General features: G+C 41.0%; 2 protein-coding genes across 7 annotated transcripts in view; one reads left to right on the forward strand and one right to left on the reverse strand.

Annotated features, from left to right (window-relative positions):
- Positions 1 to 551: 551 nt before the first annotated feature.
- On the reverse strand, positions 552 to 21,747 carry RPUSD1 (RNA pseudouridine synthase domain containing 1). Of its 5 annotated transcripts, XM_087973058.1 has the most exons (7): positions 21,091 to 21,174; positions 18,001 to 18,193; positions 15,005 to 15,128; positions 12,706 to 12,808; positions 11,870 to 11,971; positions 9,151 to 9,302; positions 552 to 4,212 (listed from the first exon to the last, which is right to left on the reverse strand). In XM_087973058.1, the coding sequence occupies exons 2-7, from the start codon at positions 18,180 to 18,182 to the stop codon at positions 4,144 to 4,146; spliced, it is 732 nt and encodes a 243-aa protein (XP_087829184.1). In that variant the 5' UTR covers positions 18,183 to 18,193; positions 21,091 to 21,174; the 3' UTR covers positions 552 to 4,143. The 5 variants fall into 5 exon arrangements, with proteins under 5 accessions (XP_087829184.1, XP_026539371.1, XP_087829185.1 ...); XM_026683586.2 differs by lacking the exons at positions 552 to 4,212; positions 21,091 to 21,174 and adding an exon at positions 21,607 to 21,747 and having other exon boundaries at positions 6,580 to 9,302; XM_087973059.1 differs by lacking the exon at positions 552 to 4,212 and having other exon boundaries at positions 6,580 to 9,302; positions 21,091 to 21,201.
- Positions 21,214 to 21,957, forward strand: part of CHTF18 (chromosome transmission fidelity factor 18) — a 34,206-nt gene continuing 33,462 nt past the window's right edge. Inside the window, exon 1 of one of the 2 annotated variants that reach the window (XM_087973050.1) lies at positions 21,214 to 21,404. In XM_087973050.1, coding sequence (XP_087829176.1) covers positions 21,314 to 21,404 — 91 coding nt within the window. In that variant the 5' untranslated portion in view covers positions 21,214 to 21,313. The remainder of the gene's footprint in view (positions 21,405 to 21,957) is intronic. The other variant, XM_026683583.2, reaches the window with a different exon arrangement.

Here is a 21,957-nt window from a genome sequence, read left to right on the forward strand (position 1 = left end):
ATGAATACATTCTTTGCCTCTGGTTTAAACAACAAAATGTCTACCTGTCAAACAACAAGTAGCCCAAATCCAAAGACCCTGGAGCAAAAACCTTTAGAGGCAAATGTTAAGTTTTGGAAATTTCCTTGAAGAATTTGGTAAAAACAAGGAATGCCAGTAATCGATTGCCAAAGTAAGTAGACCATTAGGAAAGTCCAAAGGTTTCACAATCCAGGTTTTATTCTTCTGAATTCATGTCTTAACTATTTTTTTCCAGTTTCCATATTTCAAAATTATTATAATGCAATTGTTATCCGCAAAGCTCTGTCATGCTTTGAGCTATTTGGTAAAAACAAGAAGATACCTCTCCAAATGCACACAAGGAAACAAAAATTGGGAAACAGAGAACGGGTCAAGGGAAATTATAGCACTGTAAGCAGTAAATACAATCAATGGATCCACGTAGATAAAGGTTTACCCACCTCTATTCAGGAGTCGAAGTCCTCCTGATGTACCTTAAAGAACAAGTTTTTGCTGGATGATCCTGATCTTATCCCTTGAAGGTAGGAGATGTCAGAAAGAAAGAGGCGTGACAGGTATCAGCTTTCCACAGTTGCTTCAGAAGATTAAATTATGGTTGGAGGATGACTATAAGCCCTCTTTTAAATACTCAGGCAATTTCCACCTATCAGTGGAAGCCATGTCAAAATAGACATCTCTCGCTTAAAGGCACGACTCCCAATCAGTAGTAATTATGGTTATTTACCATTGATTCCAAAGTCCACCATTTGGAACATGGAGTTTCTCACATTTTGAAAAGGAAAAGATGAAATGATGAAATTTCTTTCCAAATGTCTTCCTATCACACCTACAGTATATTAGTCAGATGATCAAAGTCATTAGAGGTGAACATGCTATAAAGTTTGGGGATACCAAAGCAAGCTTTGGATTGCAAAATTATCTTCTGCTTTTTGGAATGAAAAGGGCATTGGGGCATTGAATGGACCTTTCCTCTCTTCTGAAGTTGTGGTGTTAATATAGTCAAGTTCCTTATGAAGAAAACTGTAAATTTTGTGAAGTTTTGTTCAAAAAGCAATCCAAATGCAATTTGTACTGATAACTAGTCAACCCTCCAGAGATTTAGACAAAGACCCAGCAAGAATATATCAGGCATTACTTTGTGGGTATCATCAATTTCAAAGGTTTCTTGGGATTCAACTGCTCTGAAGCCAACCTTTACGGTACTTAAGAGCAGAATCCTGTGGGGATTTTGGCAAAAGCCAGTTAAAATAGAGGCCAAGAGAAGCAGGGATCTTAAGTTCTTAAGTTCCTAACAATTTGCAGTAATATTTTAGAGGAGAAGGATTAGATGGAATGCATGTGCCTTTACATTAGAAAATTAGAAAAAGTCTCCCTTAATTTAATAAGGTTGGTGGTTCTTATAGTTTTTATTGTGGGGGAGGAAAAAGCATTAGCAAAGATACTGCACAATTTACTGCTTGTCCCAATTGTTTGTCTACACCTGCAAACAGGTAACATTATTTTAAAACTTGCTAACCCTTTGACGTCTGCATTCTTTTTGCTTGACTTTCATCTACTTGCTGATAATAAAGATATTCAACAGTTTCAGAGCAGGTTGGCCAGGTTTCTCTTGGCTTCAGGGAATTCCAGCCTGGCCAGTATGTCCTCATTCTTGGACAGCCCCTCCTAGAATGCCCTACCATTCTCTGGGTCATGCTGGCTTCTCTTTGCACATGATTACTAACGCTACTTACAGGCAACCTCAATTATTTTTAATTTTTCTGTAAAGCAGTAGAGAAATCTATGTACTTGATCATCTACACTACCATATCTCCATAGTGGAAGCAAAAGAAAAGGAAAAATGAACAATTGATTGAATGAAACCGATTCCAAATATGGATTCTGACGTGTAGTAAATTGCATGAAGCTAACTAGGTGGGAACTGACGCAAGAGGCATCTATCTTTAGATCCTACATACATTGCAAATAGCCAGAACATGAAGTAAAGGTGTTAAGAACATTTCTGATGTGCTGGAATGCGCTAAACACCTGTGGGACTTATTTGGCTGAGGGCTACAGATGCCAAAGTCTTCTGCTTCCCGCCTCAGATTTTTACTCCATCTCCAGATTGGGGCAAAGTTAGCGACTAACTTTAGCCCAAACCTGCCAAAAGACACAGGGAAGATAATAGATTGATTCATCACATTCCACTAAGCCTGTAGAGAGTCTATTTATTTCTCACATTTCTATCTTGCTGTAATAGACCATAAAAACCAAGTAAAACACCCATGGTACAACATTCATAAAAACAGTACAATACCCCCAAAGTAAAACATGTAAGTTAAAAATGGTGTAACAAAACCAGGGGGAAAGCTCTCAGAACTACTCTGTCTTTGAAAGCTTCTGAAGAAGGCTCTGATCTCCCAGCAGGCTGTTTGGCAGCATCAGTGCTGCTGTGAAAAAACAGCCCCTTCTTGTGGCAGTCTCCATCTGAAATGTGGGCTCAAGAGTAGTTTCTGTTTGACCTGACAGGCCTGCCCGGCCTTGGTGGGAGGAGGGGATCCTGGAGCAGAGCCCTAATGGGATTATAGGTGAGAAGCAGTTCCTTACATTGTACCCAGAAACCAATCAGCAGCCGAGAGTCGACAAATTACAGTAATGGGTTCCCAATGACAACACCATGGAGTTTTTCAGGTGTTTTTCAGGTGTATCAATTTTAATTTGAATATCATAACTGCCTGAAAGCTCAAGGATGAGTTCACCAGAAATCGACAGGATTTTATCATCTTGTGAGATTCTGAATGATTTGTTTTTTAAAATATTGGAAGGGAATGACATACTTGATGACATCATGGTTTCGAGAATATAAATGAAATAATCTCTGCTATAAACCTAAGTCACCAGAAATCAACAGTACTTTAAATTCACCTTACTGAACAAACCCATAACACCTATTATTTCTAGTACCAGTTAAACAGGGTTCCACTTGGCCAAGACTAATCAGGCAGTGACTCTAAGTACATATCAATATTTATTTTAATAAATCTGAAACAATAAATATTCCAAAATCTTATAAAAGTCATAAACGCACAAAACATCACCTTACATCATGTTTTCAAATATACAAAGAAATTATTTCATAATCCCAGTTAATAGTGCAAATTTAGAAACTTTGGGTGATAATATGCAGTGGGAACTAATGTAACACAGCTAAATTCACAAGCCATCATGAATTTTTATCCCAAAATAGATCTTTCATCTTACAATTCATAAAACATCCCATTAAGGAATTAGATTTATATTTCTGGTCAATTCCAAACAAAAGTTTATCAAAAAGTTCAGAGAGCAGGAGGGGAGGGGAGGATCATGGGGCTGAAAGGAACCTCAGAGGTCTTCTACTCCAGCCCCTGCCTAAGGCATCCAGGTCAAATGGTTGTCCAATCATTCCATGAACATCTCCAGTGAGGGAGCATCCACAACTCCAGGAGGCAAAGCTGTTCCATTAATTGCTGTCAGGAAATTTTTCCTGAGTTCCAGGAATTATTATAATTATTTAATTATTTTCCTGCTTGGTCTACAAGGTGCAAAGGTTGAAAACAGCACTCATTCTGATTGCTGGGGGATGGAGGGTGGGAGCAAGCAATGTCACAAAAGCAGCATCTCTTATCCCACAGTGTTTAGCCAAGAAAACACTTAGCAATTTCCCATGCTAGCATTACATCAGGCGTTCCTTATTAGTTTCACACAATAATTTCAAACTGAAGTAAGAGTGGCATGGTGACCTAGAGGTGGGTGAAAGTTCAATCCTAGGCAGCGAGAGATGTTTCTCTATCAGGGCGCAAAGAGAAAATATCTGCTGCAAACTCCATGTAGGCATCAGGAAGGGCATCCAGTCAGTAAACGCTCGGCTCCATTCAGTCATCCGACTCCACCCCGAATCAAGAGATTACAGGGTCATAAAAAGAATAAAAATTCAAACTGAAGTAAATGATAAACTATTAAGGAACATGCAAGAAGACCTTCCCACTTCAGTTAAAAGGCAGAGTGGTGTGAGGCCAGCTCTACTCTACCCCTTTTGTACAGGCATCATGACACTGTGCACAAACACGCTTGCAGACGCCCATTGTTTTTTCACTTTTACATTCAGAGGATCCTATGGTCCACCTGCAAAATGTGAGAGCGCCTCATAACAGCTACTGTTTTCCTTATTTCCTGGGGAGAAAAAAAATAGATTTTCCCTTTTGTTATGAGTTATTTTAATGTTATTTTATAAACTCCCTGTTTAAATCTCTAGTCCTGATATACTGTTCCTGACAGTTCACTTATGGGTAAAATAATTGCTCCTTGCTTCATTTCAGGAGACAGATTAAGAGAAATATTTTTGTAATACCTTTTTGCAACAGAAGCTTCATATATTAAAACCACAGGAGTTATTCTTTAAAAAATGGCAAGATTTAAATGTGTGAAGTTTAAAAAAATTCTCAGGCTCTCTATGAGGAAAACAAATGATTTATTAATAATACAGTGGAATACCTATAGAACAAAAAACATGGAGCCTATTTGTAATCTATTAATTAGATTATCTATAAGTCTAGAACTGGGTAGGTAGACAATCATTAGGCCTTTCTTGTATAAAGTTTAAATCAAGTGAAGTAAAAAAAAATCATCTTTTGGTGGTGGTGGGTTTCAATTTTCCTTTAGAGTAGTTTTCCAGGACAACTGCCACTGTATTGAAATATTCAAATCCTTTCCTGTTTTCGAGAATCTTGTTACCTGTTAGACTATATGCTGATCTAAGAACTAATAAATCTGCTTTGCTCTTATGCAAGAAAGCTGCAACTTGTTTTAACTTGGATAAATATATATACATACATACATACATACATACATACATACACACACACACACACACACACATATGTGTGTGTGTGTGTGTGTGTGTGTTTTCTTAAGTTTGCTGGTACTTACATGTATGGCATTCAGCTTTGTTCGGGTATTTTCCACGTCATTGTAGTTGTGCTTTTAAAGTTGTAGCAACGTTTCGGCAGAATCTCATCTGCCATCATCAGGCAGTTTCTCGTAGGTTTTGATCTGGCTGTTTAAGTACCCGCGAAAACTTAAGAAAACAAATATCAAACCTCTACGGGGAGGAAATAAACAGCCAGATCAAAACCTACGAGAAACTGCCTGATGATGGCAGATGAGATTCTGCTGAAACGTTGCTACAACTTTAAAAGCACAACTACAATGACGTGGGAAAATACCCGAACAAAGCTGAATGCCATACATGTAAGTACCCGCGAAAACTTAAGAAAACAAATATCAAACCTCTACGGGGAGGAAATAAACAGCCAGATCAAAACCTACGAGAAACTGCCTGATGATGGCAGATGAGATATATTTCAAACAATCCAAAGATATGGCTTGGATCTATTCACACATGGACTTTTCTAACACAAACACACCACATTTCAGAAGATGCTTCCAGGAATTTCTGCCCTGATGTCCAGTAAAATAGTTTCATCTATTCAGTTATTTTGAAGACCTTGGGCCACCACACCACCTACCCTATGAATCTGTTAGTATAAGAACTGAATTAATGTATTAGAGCTTTCCTCAAGGGAAGGAAGAAAAAATGCAATAATGGACAGTAAATTACAAATATTAAATATTGTAAATGAACAAATAAATAAATCCATACATCTTAGTAATTTGTACTACTGCCAGTTTTACATGCTATTTGGTTTTACATTTTTACTTTGTAGTATATTTTACAAGCCACTTAGAGAACTTTGGTTAGAAGTTAACAAAGAAACGTAGCACGCTTAAATACATCAAAGCTTGCATAAAAGTAGTTGATTTAATTTGCTTGATGAATGAGCCAATTTTTAATTGGCTCAATGTATTTTTGTTGTATTTTTATTAATTGCAGTTTAAAATTTAAAAAGTTTATAAACAGTTGCTTTGGACAGCAAAATGGGCAGCACTGAAATTTAATAAATGAAATAATAAAAATAGAAATAAAAAAATGAAACTGCTTTCATTTATTGCAATGTGAATTGTCTTGTCAGGCTATAGGATATAGGAAAGACTGGATATAGGATATAGGAAAGACTGCATGTAACCTTTTTAAAAAAAAATCAATTAAACAATTAAAGGCAACGAGCTTAACTGTTTGATTTTTTTAAAAAGGTTTCTAAGCAGTCTTTTAAGATAATATGCATTATTATTACACACAGACTCCAGTCAATTGGATAAAGCCTGAAAATGAGTGATTTTATGTCATGTGATTTCACAGCTTAAAGACTGAAACACATCTTTTAATGTGAGGTCTGTTCTTCTCTGATTCAGATTCCATACTGATTTCCTTCAGTATGTGTGCCACAAAGACAGTCAGGCACAAGAGTGAGGGTCAGGATTAGAATTTCACTTACCTATCTTGCCATTTTGTGCAAGCCGTATCTTCAAAATTCTACACCCACTTTTAAAAAATGCATATTACTTAACCGTGGTTTACTGCCAACCGTGTGGATTTAAGGCCTGCAGCCACAAACAAGACAATTTGCAGTGTGAGCATCCTCTAGTGAAAAGAGCTGTTTAATGCACCAATTTCAAAGACTGAAATTAGAACACTGGGAAAGCTGAGGGGAGGAGTTATGCACAGAATAATCTATACCTGGTGTGATTTGTACAAAATTCTACTTAAACTTTGAATATAAATAACATACATTACACTTGGTTACTAAAGTTTTGAAATATTGCCAAAGATTTAAGCAGTTTCACAAGATCAACGGTATGCCGTGGGCAGGAAAGATAAGTGTAAAACCAAGGAGATAAAACCTGCATTCTATGTAGAAGCCCTTCATACAATCCCTGGAATCAATCAAAAGGCACATTTTCAAAACCTCTCACAAGAAGTAAGCATTTTCTCCTTTGCTTAAGGGAAACTGGGATGCAGCCCTGTCATTCATAAAAATAAATAAAAGTCAATTCTCCATCAGACAATCAGGATCAAAAAATAAAAGTCATTTCTCCATCAGGCAACAATCAGGATCAAAAAATCATAAGCCTAACAAAATGGAAGGTGGGGGAATATCATGTCACATCTGTTTGATATGCAATTAACTTAAATCCATTTGAATTTTATGCATTTAGAAAATGCACCACAAACATTTTTAAAAAAAAATACTCTGAGACTAATTCAGACATCCTAAAAATATATTATTTACTACAATATTCTGGAACAGACCTTAAAATGCCATTGATAGAATATAGGATGGTTTTCTCTCAAACAGCCCTATAAGTTAAAACCATGAGTTTGATTTAAATTGGTAAGCAAATCGTTTAAAAGTCAAAACTTGTGTTTTGAGGGCAAAAAAAGTGGAAGGCAGGCAGGCAGCTTTGCACATACACCTATCAAAAGGCCATCAAAATATCCTTCAGGGGTGTCTGCAGGGTGTTTGTATTTAGAATTTGGCAGCTGCAACTAACTATACAAAGCCTTGCTCCTTTTTTAACATACTCCATAGATATCACATACATAAAAAGGGGGCAGGATTATCAGGATCTGCTGATCTAGTTCTGCAGAGGAATTATTCAGTCTGTCATTTGTACCTCTGTAACTGTCTCGTTTGACACAGCTTCCACAGGACAGGTACAGACGTCAGTGGATAGTTAGAACTGCAGGAAAAAACAACCACAACCAGCCTGCCTTCCACTGAGGACCTGTTTACTGCACGGACCAGAAAGAGGGCTGAGAAAATATCTAGACCCCTCACAACCTGGACATAATCTGTTTCAACTCCTCCCCTCAGAATGCCGCTATAGGGCATTCCATGCAAAAAACCTAGACTCAAATAAAGAGTGTTTCCCCCCATGCCATCATTCTGCTGAACACTTAATTCCCACAGCACTGTCTTAGGCCTCAGAAATTTACTCATGTAGTAGCCTCTATTGCTACTATCATCTTTTTCATTTTCTCATTTCTCACCTTTTCTCATCTTCTCATCTTTCCTACTATCTTCTCCTATTGGAATCTTATGATTTATCACTTGTTGTCTGTATCTTATGATTAATAATTGTAACTATGATTTATGATCTATGATCTATCACTTTGTTGTTGTACATATGTACACTGAGAGCTTCTGCACCGGAGACAAATTCTTTGTGTGTCCAATCACACTTGGACAATAAAGAATTCTGTTCTATTCTAGACAGAGGTTTTCTTAGCCCTCCATCAATACCCAGTATCTCCCGCACAGCAATAAAGCATTCAGTAGTTTTTTGAATTTAACCTAACCAAGCCATCAAACTCCATTTTCTGTCTTTTCTTTTTGAAATCATTCCCACATTCCTGCAATCAATCACATGATCAAAATTTGAGTGCTTGGCAACTGGCATGTATTTATGTGTTGCAGTGACCCAGGGGTCACGTGATGACCTTCTGCCAAGCAAAGTCAATGGGAAAGCCAAGGTTTACCTAATAACCATTACTAACTTAACAACTGCAGTGATTCGCTTAACAACTGTGGCAGGAAAGGTCATAACATGAAGCAAAATCCACTTAATAAGTATCTTGCTTAGCAACAGAAATGTTGGCCTCAATTGTGACCAATTTTGATAAGGACTACCTACACATCAATTCAGTCCCTTTGTACACCCAATAAAGTCACCAATCCTGCCTGCCTGTCCTCTCTCCTGACTGCTGAGCCAAGAAAACTAAAATATTGCAATGCAGACACATAACTTTTAGAGTTACAATCTGGGGCTGCAGTGCTCCTCATTCCTGGGGAATTTTGCAACTAAAGCAGAAATGTGCCCTTCTTTGTCCAGGGATCGAGGCTGTTCACAAGCCCCAGGGTAAAGAGAGATGGCTTCCATTTCACTTGCAAAGGAGTAACCATTTCATTCCGGCGCCCATTCAGACAACCACTGCTTGCAGTGGGTTTGCTGTTCCTCCATTTCTTGGGTCTTCATTTCAGGTGTGACCTCACAACTTAGGACAGCAGATGGATCTTCCTGCTTTTCTTCCTCCCCTGCCCAAATGCCCTTGTCTTTCAACTCCTGGATCAGCTCATCCAAGCGGTGTATAAGATGCTGAGGGACCCAACTGCTGTCGAAGGAGGGAACAAAGGGGTCTGGAGCACTCACTTCGATAAGCTCCTTGCTGGTTGGAATGCACAAATAATACGCATGAAGCATCATCCGATATGGAGCACTGTCCTTCTTAAAGCTATAGGTAAAGTCCCCAACAATTGGGTGCCCGATGGCACTGCAATGGACTCGGAGCTGATGGGTTCTTCCTAAGAAAGAAGACGTACAAGGAAAACATGTTTCTAAACAGGGAAACTTCAGCTGTTTGTGCAAGATTGTTTCCAATACTCTACTGATGACCTTGTGCAACAGCATGCATGTTTGTTATAAGTACAGGAAGTTCTCTATGGCCATTTATCAACCTGTGACTTAACCCTGTCTTCTGGAATTGTTCAGTCATTGTTGGGATGATATAGAGCTCTCCTCCTTACTGTTATTATGACGCAATGTCTGGATGATACTAGAAGCCACTAATGGTAAAACAACTTTCTCCCAGCATGGGGCAGTTCGGTGGTATGACAAATACCGTATTTATCGGCGTATAACACGCACTTTTTTCCCCCTGAAAATAGGGGGCAAATGATGTATGCGTGTTATACGCCGATATAATGTTAAGAAGCCTTCGGTGAATGCTGCTGGGATCGGGGATCAAGGACACAAATGAAAGAAGGGGAGGGAGGAAGCAACCGAAGCCTGTCCTTCTCTCTGGGTCAGCTCTCTCAGTCGCTCTCTCGCTCCTCCACCAGCACAGGAAGAAACTGCTTCAAAGAAGCGGGGGGGGGGCTTTTCCTGTCGCCGCGCCCGTTTCTCCCCCACCCCGTCCGCCCGCCCGCCCGCAGTGCTCCGTTCTGCCTGCCTGCCTGCCTTCGTTAATGGTTGAATCGGAACAGCTTCGGCTGAGTAAAAGAGGCGAATAGTTATTATTCTCAGCCGAAGCTGCTCCCAAACAACCAGAAACTAAGGCAGGCAGGCAGGCAGGCAGAATGGGACACTGTGGATTGAAGCGCGCACGCGGGGTGGGAGTGGGGGTGAAATTTCCCTCTTAAAATGAAGATGCGTGTTATACGCCTGTGCGTGTTATACGCCGATAAATACGGTACATCCCCAAAAGTAACGCCACAACAGAAACGTCATTTCTGTTTAATTTTATTTACATTGCATGTTTCATTAAAATCCAATAGATTTTATGGAAGGCACCATCACATAATCAAAACTTTCATCTTGATACTTTGCCCCCCCGCCCCTGCAGACCCTCCTTCTTTTTATAATGAAGGGGGTATTTAGTTCACTATTAAAACTATTTTTAATAAGGAACCATTAAAACTGAAATTGGGTAAGGACTTTTGGAATTCCTGGGTGGTCTCAATTTCTGGAGTCTCAAGCTGTACTCCCAACCCTCTACAGAGCACCTTGGCTATCTAAGGTGCCACCTCCATAGAGCCTTTCCCCCCACTTTACCCAGCTACAGGATGGAGTCTGCGGTCTCTTGTACTCAAGTTTGATGCTAGACTCATGTCTTGGGTTAGATTTTTAGAGTTCACCAGTCTGTCAGCTTGCTAGAATGTCTGACAGAAATCTTTCCTAGCACAATTTGGAAATGATAAGGAACAAACTTGCCCCCTTCTGCAGACAAATCCATTGCTCCATCTCTTGAGCTTTAGCCTCTGCAAAAATATAACCAGTTTTTGGAAAACCACTAAGCTAAGAAATCACAAGTCTCAGTCCAAGACAAAAGTCTGTATTTTTTTCTCCTGGAATGTGCAGATAGGTCTGTATAATCAAGACTAGAAAACTGGCCTAACTCTAACTTTTATACTACCATGTCCTGGGAAAAAAGCAAGCAGATAAAGATATTTTTACTTATTCAGTGTGCACATGCTGTCATTCTGACCAACAGAGGCTTGACTAATATGTATGTGTTATTAGGACCATTGTTCCTTTTATTTATTTGAATTTATTGATAGCCAATTCTAGTGGACACTGGAGAGTGTACAATACTAGAATAAAAACATAAATGCTAAAAATATAAAATCAGATGCCCGTGATTAAAATTATCCAACATAAACAAAATCAACAAAAGAATAAATCAATAAGCATCAAGTTCAGGCCTGGGGTCAAAGCCAGGTTTTCAAACTTTCTAAAACCCTAGGAAGGAGGGTGCCATGAAATTCAGAGGATGGGGGTTGCAACAGAGAGGGCATGTTTCCTAGGTCCCCCAAGATGACTGTGTTCAATGGAGGAGACTTAGAGCTGGAACCCCCTCTAATGGAACATGCTGGGCAGGCAAAAGCCATTGAAGACAAGCAGTCTCTCAGCTAACCACAGGCCAACTATCTACTAAAGGATCTTGTTTTATTTCATGGATTGTATCTTTCTACTACTTCACATCTGGAAGGACTTCTTAAAATGCATTCAATAATTAATACTCACTTTCCAAAATGTCAAGAATTTAGGTAACTCTAAGCTGTCCATTACATAAGATAACAACATTTGTAACATAGCAGAATTCTTCATCCATTCATTTGAAATAATTATATGTGGAGCAATTAACATTTAAATTTACCACAGATACATGTAATTTCGAAGCTTACTTTCTAAAAGTAATAGGGAGATGAATGGCATATAACTTAAATAAATAAATGGTTTTAGCATTATTTGTCCATGTTCCAACCAAGCCTACAGAACCATAAACAAACAAGGAAGGGTGTGGCGTGACATCTCTTCTGCATGGCAGAAGAGGAATTTTGTGCTAATTCTGGAGGAGAGATCTCTGTACCTGTGAGAGGCTGTAAAAGCACTTTTGTTGCTGGCTCTCCACTGTACAACCCATATTCAAGGACTATAAGTTCTGACCGACAAGGTTTCGGGCTTTTGCAACCTGTTAAGAATTAGACATTGTTTTTATTAAGAAGCGATAACAGTAATTCAGCAGTTTCAAAAATTTCAGCATATTGTCCAGCAAGTACATTTCATTACTACTGTCTTGAATTCTATGATGCACACAAGCTGATATAAAGTCTGTCTTCTAGGAAGAGAAGGAGAGCATTTTTCTAGGATTATGTATTCAACCAACCAACAAATTAAGGCAGTCATGTGTAGTCCTCATAAGAAGACAAACTTCTTCTAGGTGGGTGGAAGTGTTTGTTTTAAAACATTCTCTGAATACATGAACCATCATTAAGGATTGGCTGAAAACCAAGCTGTCTTAAACCTGGCTCACAAACTAGTGTTTGATGCACAGACACTGTCCTTAAGTTAGGTACAAAGCAGATAAAAGCACAAAGGAATACAAGGAAAGAAATCATAAAGGCAGATGACTGCTTGAAAGGCAGGAAGCTGCCAGCACCTGAATCAAGCTACAAAGTCATCTGAACTAGACTGTATTTCCTGCAGAAGTATTTCAGAGTTTCAGAGGGTATCTCTTCCAGGTCTGCCTAGAGGATTGGACTGTGAACTTTCAGCAGCCAAAGCAGCTACAAAGCAATGAAGCATACAGGGGTTGAGTCTATTAGTAGACCTAGTTATCCCAAGGGCATAACTGTTTGGCTGGAATCCCTGATTCTTTGGCATGCAATAAAGCAAAGGGACATCACAGTCATAGCAGCAGCCTACCATCGGTCCCTTCGATGCACATCATGTGAGTCAGCCCTTCAGTCGTATTCTTCCCTATAGCAAAGCAGATCATCTTCTTTGCCTCCTGGATGTGGCCTCTCACCTATCCAAACAGAAGACACTTCAGAGCAGTGACTTGCAATGTCATATTGGTTGGTTCGTTAGATTTATATCTTGCTTTTCCTCCAAGAATGCAAGGCAACATACATTATTCTCTCATTTTTCCCCTCAACAACCACCAGGTATTGTAGGTTGCGCTAGGTGGGCGGAAGTAGCTCAGAATTCAGAGATGGTTCTCCCACTCCTATTCCACCTTCATAATTAACACACACACACACACAGTGATATGTTATCGCTGCTGTTAAGAAACAATACACAGTAATACAAAATACAAAAATCCTATCTGAGGAATAAGAAATTAATAGGGCATGTACATATCTACAGAACTAGAGAATCTGAATTTTATTCATCCATCCATTCGTTTGATTTATATACAGATAGTCCTCAACTTACGATGATACATTCAGTTACAACGGTGCTGAAATTAATAATTTATGACCGGTCAATGCACTTACAAGGAATGCAGCATCCTGTCGTCATATGATCCCTTGGCAACTAAACAATGGTTGCAGTGTCCCTGGATCATGTAATCCCTATTTGCAACCTTCCCAGTTGGCTTCTGACAAACTAAATCAATGGACAAAGCCCTTAATAGCCACAGCAAAAGAAAGTTGTAAAATCACAGGACAACTCACTAAACAACCACTGTCAGACCTGCCCCAATCCAATCCCTTAGGAAAGAAAGACCCTTGACTCCATTTGGTTAAAGCAAAGGGTTCTTTTACTAAAGGTGTTGGTTACAGTAAAGTCCAACCAGCTCTGAAATATCCCACGCTCACTAGATACGAAAAAGGTGTAGGTTTGCCCAACCCTAACCCTATGTCGACCCTGAAGATGACCTATGTGTAGCCATATTTTATTCTAGTTTTTGTATCTTTTTTCTTAACTTCTTTAGACTTTCTGCAAAAGAATAGATGGGTTCTTTGAAAAAATCATGGGAAAACACTAAGCGAGCTTTAGCAGAAGCCATGAAAATCTGTAAAGCACAAGCTGACAAACACTGCTCTCAGCAACCACAATTTAGGGTGGGGGATAAAGTTTACTTGTCCACCAAATACTTGAAATTACAATGGGCTTCCAGGAAGTTGGGGATGAAATTTTTATGTCCCTTTGAAATTGTTAAGATAATTAACCCTGTCACCATGCAACTTAAACTTCCCCATCTGTTAAGGAAAGTGCATCCGGTTTTTCACAGCAGCTTGTTAAAGCCAGCTGTCAGTTCCTCTATTAGGCCAGTAGATTGGGCCCCACCAAAACTTTCCGTAATTGTGGGCCATGAACACTATGAGGTTAAACTATTCTTAGATTCTAGAATATATGGAGGTCAATTAGAGTATTTCATACATTGGAAAAGATACCCATTTCAGAAGCAACCTGGGTAAAAAGTTGGAAAGTAAATGCTGACAGATTAATAAAAAAAGATCCATGAAAAGAATCCTCAAGTGGCACACAATCGAAAGCTCTCCTAGCTACAACTGCCACCTTTATTTCGGGCAGGAGTCAGGAGTCCAGAAGGATACCCAGACTGCCCACCAGATCTGTCTGGGGAACTACAACCCTACTCAGAACCCAAAGCTACTCAGTGTTGCCAGGACTGAGCCAAAGCCTGCTGTTCCCCTCCAAGCCCCTATGATCTCCAGACTCTGACAGGATGTTGGCAGCATTGCTTACTTCACTAGGAACAGAGATATATAGCTGGCTGGGCATTAAAACCGAAGATTATGGATGACCTCATCTAATGTCCTATAGATGTTAAACAGGAGTGGAGACAGTATCAAACTCTGCAGCACTCCACAATCAACACTGACTAAAACCAGCCACTGAGGAGGATGGAAGAGAATTAACAATACAGTGCTGCCCCTCCCAACCTGGGAGGGCAGGAGAGAATGAACACCTGCAATAGGTTGGCTGCGATGGAGGGCCTGGGGTGAAGTGGCCATGGCAATGCCACCATGATCAATTGTCCCATTCCACCACAAAGGAGCAGCCTCCTTTACATAAGGACCTCTCTTGTTATATGACAATTCTTTTCTTATCACCCGAACACACCACTGCTCAGCGAAGTCTATCCTCCTCATTCAAAATTTAAACATTCAGAAAGATTTTCATTTCCATTTCTACAGTCTAGGAATCACTGCAGTCTGACTGTCAACATAGTGGAAAGAACAGGGGAGTTTACCAATGCAAGGTAGGCCTTGGTGACTGTCCGATTTTTGAAACACTTGTACACACTGCCAGCCGCCTCTCTGTTCAGTGCCACACAAAGTGCCCCACTGGTGGAGAAATCCAGCTGGTGGCAAAACCTAGGGGGGGGGGAAATACCCAAGATATGTTAATATGTAAACCCAATTAAAATATTTGTAGACCTTTACTCTTATGCTGAGGCCTAAAAGTTTCTAGTTGACAGCATTTGAAGGACTAGACCACTTGGTATCACAGCTGTTGCTTTTTGATAGTAGCACCCTATTGCTGCCCACTCCCCTTCAGAAGCAAATAACAACTTATGAAGGTATGGTAAAAAAATAAAACACAATCAAAACAAATCAGGAGAAGGCAAAACTAGCAACTTCAGAAAAATATAAAGGGGCAAACTAGCAACAACAGAAGCATTGCTCTAAAAGGAATTGTACATGATTTGAAAAGCCAGCAGTCCAACTCTCAGCAGGAACTTTGAGTAGCTAAGAGAAGGCCCTGATTGTGCTGAACTCCAAGGATTGCTCCATGTAGGAAAAGCTTCAATGGGCAAGGAAGTAAAAGCAACATTCCCAGATGGAACAGACTTTGAAACAAGCAGCATTCTAGTTGCCCTCTCTCTCTTTTTTTTTTTTTAAAAAAAAACACAAGTTTTATTAATTTTCAAAACACACAAATCATCATTATCCATTACATGTTTAAACCTTTTTCCATTATAAATTTAACAAGTCAGATAAACTATAATTCTGTTTTAAACCATTTCCATATAAACATACAAAAACCTCTTGTCCAATTTCTCTTTACTTCTCTTTACTTTTATTCAATTTCATTATTATTATTTCATCTATTTCTTTCTGACTTAGTTACCATTATTCTCATTCTATATTTCTGCAAGGTTTTATTAATTCTCCCCAAAAAAAAACATATACACACAACACATAAAACATAAAAAAAATCTTTTTGGAAAGTAACTTGGACCCAGGTATCTCTCTCTTCATGGACTTCAATTATATTCATGCTCATCTTACATATCATTACTTATTTTATTTACCATTCTAAGCTTTCTATATTAACTTCTCCACGTATTTCACTCTTCTTAATTCTATCTTAATTAATCATCTTAATTTGAGTCATTATATTTGTATCTTTTGTCCATTCTTTATTGTCCCTTTGTCTCATTCCTTATAAAAAAAAAAGAAGTTTCTCCTGAAATCACTAATCAGAGTATGATGCCTTTCTATCTCCCCCCTAAATTAATCAAATTAACCTTTAAAATAACGCCCAATACCCAATCCGATTTTGCTTGGTACATTCTATCTAAATAGTACATCCAGAGTAATTAAATAATTACTTAATAATTAAGTAATTAAATAAATAATTAAGTAATTAAATAAATAATAGTTAAACAATAAATCTAAATATTAAAAACAAATACTATAATAGAAATTTTATAATAACATCAATACCATAATCTTATTAAACTCTTTAATTAAAACTCAATATTCTAAACCTCCCATCATATTATTAAATTTTAAAACCAATCATTATTAAACATTTCAACATTTTAATCTCTTATCAACTCTTAAACCATTTAAGTTTTCTATTTCTAATACCATACTACAATATCATCTTATGTACCTTGCAAAATCTTTTTGAAGAAATTATACTTTATCCTTTATCCCTAAAAAAGATTCCTTTTTTCCCATTTAATTTCAAAACTTTGTAGCTTTTCTCCACCTTTTCCCTTTCTTTCTTCTCCCAACAAACCTTTCTACCCCCCCTTCTTCTAGCCTCTGCCTTACTGGCTTCCCTTCTCTGTCGTGTTCCTTTTCCCTTTTGTTTACTATCATTATATTGATTTTGCACCTTATTTTTCCCTTTCTTAAGTGTTTTTTTAAATCTTGTCCTTTATTTCTCTTCCTTTCACTCTTCCTTCTTTCTTGGTCGAGTTCTGAAATTTAATAAAAATGGCTTCCTCTCCTTCTTCTTCTTCTGCTGTCTTCATCTGTTGTAATGTTTGTTGATAAGCGCCATTTCTAAAAAAAGGAAGGCTTCTTTCAAACCAGATTTACCATTTTTTTTTGCTTGTTCATAATCTTTTCTCAGTTCCTCAATAGAAAGAACCATTATAAATCTTTTCTTTTCCCCTTCTTTCTTCTTACAACAACCAGAATATTCCAAAGAAAAAATAAAACAGTCCCAAAGTTATCAATCAGTCCAAACCAAGGCAGAGTTCTCACTTTCTCCTCCTGGGGTAGTATCAATCAAAGAAAAAGAAAGTCCAAATCAGTTTCTTAAAATCTTATTGCAATATATTTTAGTCTTCAAATCCTTAAGGCATCTCCTCCAACAAAGTCTTAGCATACAAATATATTTTTTTAGTCCTCTCTCTTCCCACTCATCGCTTAAAGCCAGTTTTCACCTAAAAGAAATAGGTTTCTTAATATCCACTTATTTATTCCGTAGGAAAAGAGGGTAAGCTTTCCTTTCAGCACCACCAAACTGCCGCTTTTTTCCTCTTCTAGAAGGTATCATTCAGAAAAACATACTTTTCAGGAATTTTGTTAAATATGTCTTAGAGTCCTAGGAACCAAGAAAAACTTTCTCCTTTGAAAAACTTTCTCCACTTCCTCCTGCGCATTCTTACCCGGCTGCCAGCTTCTTTGTGGCGGCCATTACGGACCGCCGCTGCACCGTCTTGGGAAAAGGGGTTCTGCCGGCCGGGAGGGGTCTGCAACACCCCAAACCCCTCTCCGGATCCCCTACCTTCAGCTGCCCCTGCAGGGCAGCCTAGCTCGTGCACCCGTCCAGATCGGAGCCCCAAAACGGCTAGCGCAGCAGGATCGCGCAGCTTCGCGAATCCCTGCCGCTCGCGAAGCCGACAAACCGGATATCCTAGTTGCCCTCTCTTAATGGATGGGGCTCGAGGTCTCCATCACCAAGACCCTCCACCCTGCCCCTCAGAGAAACCTACCCACTTACCGGAAGCCATAGTAAGTGCCTGGATCAGCAAGTTCTGGAAATCGGTATTTCAGCTGACTCTGCAGAGTCAGCTTTTCATACCACATCTTGCTGTCGATGCGGACATCCCAGTGCTTGTTGACCACAATGAAGTCCTCACTTTGATACAAAATTGACAGGTTGTCAATACTCACGGGCTCCATAGTGGCAAACCCTTTGGAGAAAAAGAAAGGTGTTCTGAGCTTTCATAACTGTTTACACTTTATTTCTCAAATGTTTGACAAATACATTGAACACCATTAACGGATTGTAGTATTCTCTAACCCAGAGGTTTTCTGGCTCTCCCAGAAGTTTTTGGAGATAACTTAGGATTTTCCAATAGGGATGGGAAATCACTCTGCACATATCCCTTGATTCAGTCTAAGTAGCAGCTAAGCAAAAACCCAAAGTTTTATGAATAGCTACTGACGTTCAGTGATGGACTACCAACAATTAAAAACTGTACGATTAAATGGGTGCAGAATTTGGATGTATGGTGCTAAGTTATGCAACAATGGGAATTTTAATGGAAGACCATTACCTTTATGCCAAATACCAGAGAAAACTGTTAGTTTATTTTGTTACTGGTTTATCACTTCAGTCCAGATCTCTAAAATGATATTTAATGTTTTATTTAAAAAAGCTTTATAAATATAATGATCAGGTCAGAATATCTATGGAGATTCTTAAGTCATCCAGGTCATAGTTGCCCCAAGGGTACTTTTTCAAAAAACAACTGGACTTTGTTTTTTTCTTGAAGACATTTTACTTCTCATCCAAGAAGCTTCTTCAGTTCTGACTGAATGGTGGTGGTGGTGGTGGGGGAAACGGAAGGATTTATATTCCTTGCAGTCATCTGGTTGCTAGCACTCTCTGAGAGTTGTTGAGGCCACTTGGGGTTAATTTGTGCCTTCAGGATCACCTGAATCAGAGTGCAAATGGGTAGTGGAACCTTCATAGAACTGCTGAAAGGACTCTGATGATGCCTTATCCCTCCCACTCTGTTGAGAGAAGGATGTTCAATTTTAACATAGATGACCTCTTTGACCCCTCTTTCAATCCAGTGGTCCCCTCTGTCCAGAATGTGGACTTTCACCATCTTGCTGGCTGATAAAGGAAGATGCAGTTATCCTGAACACCGGCGACTATAATGCCAAGGTGAACAGTTTGCTGAAGGGCATTGCCACCTATGAGACACTGAGGAAATCCTACCAGAAGTTATAAGAAAAAGGCCATTGATTTCCTGCAACTACCAAAGGACAGTACCACCGACAAACCACAATACTACCAGCTGGGGAAGCCGCTCCATGTATATATAGACATCCCCAAATCCACGAAGAGGGAACTCCACCCATTGTCAGCAGCATCAACTCCATTATTTACCATGCCGTGAAACATCTAACCCTCTTATTAGCTCCTCCTCCATCTTACTAGCTCCAGTCAGCAACACCACCCATCACACATCAACAATTCTCAAGACCTTGTCAGCAAGTTTTGGAAACTAAAGCTGGAGCTGGATGAGATTATGGTTTCTTATGATATGATTTCATTCTTCACCTGTATTCCAACTGAAGCTGTCACAGTAGTGAAGAAACAACTGCTACAAAACAGCACATTAGGTGACAGAACTACACTCAGCCCAAACCACATATGTGCCATACTGGACCTATGCCTGACCATGTATTCTAAATACAATGAAGGTTTCTACAGACAAAAACATGGCTACACCATGAGTTGTGTTTTCCCCATTGTGGCCAATATCTATATGAAGGAGGTAGAAACCAAGGCCCTACATTCCTTCACAGGAATTCCTTCTCACTGATATGTGGACGATACTTGGGTCAAGATTAAAACACTGGAGGTTGAAGCCTTCACCAAACACTTCAACTCTGTGGATGGATACATCCAAAGTTTAAATTTCTCCTGACATAAAGTCTTTATATTTGAATTTTACTTAGAATAGTAGTGTGGACATAATTTATTATTTACAGGTAAATTTTATACCATGACTACTTTTCCTGATTTATATTCTACTTAGAATGGAATAGTGATTTTCAAGTCTTTTAAAATGTACGGCAAGCTAACACATTTCCCACACACATTGTGGCTACGACCAGTGAATAGACTGGCAAAAAAATAAGCAAGATTTTGCTTTTAAAAGTTATAAACACATTATGGGACAAGATAAATGTGAAGTATTAGCAGTTTTACCATAACATTTAGGAGCCCGATATTCCCTTTGTGCCAATGCAAATCTTGCATTAAAACTTAGGCGTGTAAATGAGGCGCTACCAGTGAAAGTCTGTATGTATTTATCTGAAAACAAGTCATTCTGAGCTGTAGCCCCAACCTCCTTCTTGGTGGTGCAGATGGCCTCGATTTAGAAGACCGCCAAAGATCACTTCGCCTGGCAGCCTATTTGTTCCATGATTGACAGATCTTATCACTAGGAAACTCTGAAAAGGAGCAGCGCAGCGCCTGGTGGTCGCCCTTTACCAGTCCCGCAAAACGCCCCCCGCCATTTTCGATAGGGGGTCCCAAATTCAGGGCGAGCGCCGGGTCAAGAAAAGGGAGACGATGGGCACGTCCTACATTTGACAAATAAGACATGAATAAATGCTGAGCCTAGCAGAGAGCCCGCCCTCCCCGCTTTCTGAGGGAAAAAAGGCAGGGTGAAAGAACTCTGCGCATGGACAGGAGCTCTGCTCTCCCGCCGTTCGCCCAGCCAGAGAAGCGGCCTCGCGCGCCCTCCTTCGGGGACGCTTCTGGCGGCAGCTACGCCGCGGGGCTCTCCGAGCCTCCTTCGCTCCTCCCGCCACTTCCTAGGCGACTTCCTGGGGCTTCTCGGCGCTTTCCCCGCGAGGCCCCCGATTTGGGCTGAGGGGCCAGTCCCGTCCCCCCACACACACCCCGCTGCTCGGGAATTTCGGGGCGGAGTCGGGAGTCAGGGCGGCGCGCCCCCCTTCCTGCCCATCGACGTCCCGCCCCTGCTCAGCGCCGCCAGTGGGGGCAAAGAGGCGAAGCCACCCCCGCCAAGAGAGGCGCCGGCCGGCGAGTGAGCGGCCCACCCACCTACCCTGTCCCGGCTCTCGGCGAAGGCGGCCCCGCGAGCACCGCCCCCCCGGCCTCGAGGGCCAATCAGCGCTTTCCGGGCCTCAGGGGGCGGGGAGAATGGGCGGGAGGCTCTGCCGGAAGTGCAGGTTTGCGCGCGCCCGTCTGGCCCTCCGGCCGGAAGAAGGCCGTCCCGGCTGGCGCCGCTCTTTCCTGCCGCCGAGCGGAGCGGGAGGGGCGAGCGATGGAGGGTAACGGGCCGGAGCTGTACGGCATCGAAGACGAGTTCGAGGCGCAGTTCGCCGACGAGCTGGAGGCCCTAGCTGAGCTGGAAGGTGGGAGAGCGAGCGAGGGAGGCCGGGAGGGCGCGATACGCGACGCAGCCTCTTCTGGGGCAAAATGAGGGGAGGCACTGGCCGCTCTCGGCTGCAGCTTCCCCGGCAGGAGAAGGGCGGCTTCGTCTGGTGAGCGGCGAAGGAAGCGCTCTCGGCTGCCCGGAGGCATCGGGAAAGGCTCCCGAAACACCCCGCCTCTTACCCGAACGCCTTCAGCTCTCCCGCAAGGCATGAGGGGCCCGGCTGACGAGTTCTCCTCCTGCGAAAGGGAACCGGCGGCTCTCGGGAGAAGGAGGCCTGAAAGGCGGCTCCGCTGCAGGGACACGGGCCTTCCCTGGGGAGATGGGAGCCGGCTCCGAGTGGGTCGTGAATGGGGAGGTGCCCCTTTGGGAACCCGCGTCCCTTCGACCTGGTCCCCGAGGGGCCTCTCAGGGGAGAGCCCGGGTCCCTCGGCCGCCTGCAGGGACCTTCCCGTCTTCCTTGGGCTGCCATGGCCCGGAGGCTGGATTTGGCCTCCACTAGGGTCGCCTGGTCGAAGAGGAGGATTGTCTGC

Source organism: Notechis scutatus, chromosome 12, assembly GCF_049901735.1.
Source record: "Notechis scutatus isolate UNSWTSFEM ecotype Mainland chromosome 12, rNotScu1.2, whole genome shotgun sequence".
Lineage (NCBI taxonomy): Eukaryota > Metazoa > Chordata > Lepidosauria > Squamata > Elapidae > Notechis > Notechis scutatus.

What these genes read in the sequence shown, in the direction of transcription:
- RPUSD1 (XM_026683586.2), bottom strand. Translation starts at nt 18,182, where the DNA reads ATGGAGCCCGTGAGTATTGACAACCTGTCAATTTTGTATCAAAGTGAG. An exon ending in CCAAGGCCTACCTTGCATTG is followed by an intron (nt 12,809 to 15,004) that starts GTAAACTCCCCT and finishes CTGTTTGGATAG; the next exon opens with GTGAGAGGCCACATCCAGGA. An exon ending in GTGCATCGAAGGGACCGATG is followed by an intron (nt 11,972 to 12,705) that starts GTAGGCTGCTGC and finishes AATTCTTAACAG; the next exon opens with GTTGCAAAAGCCCGAAACCT.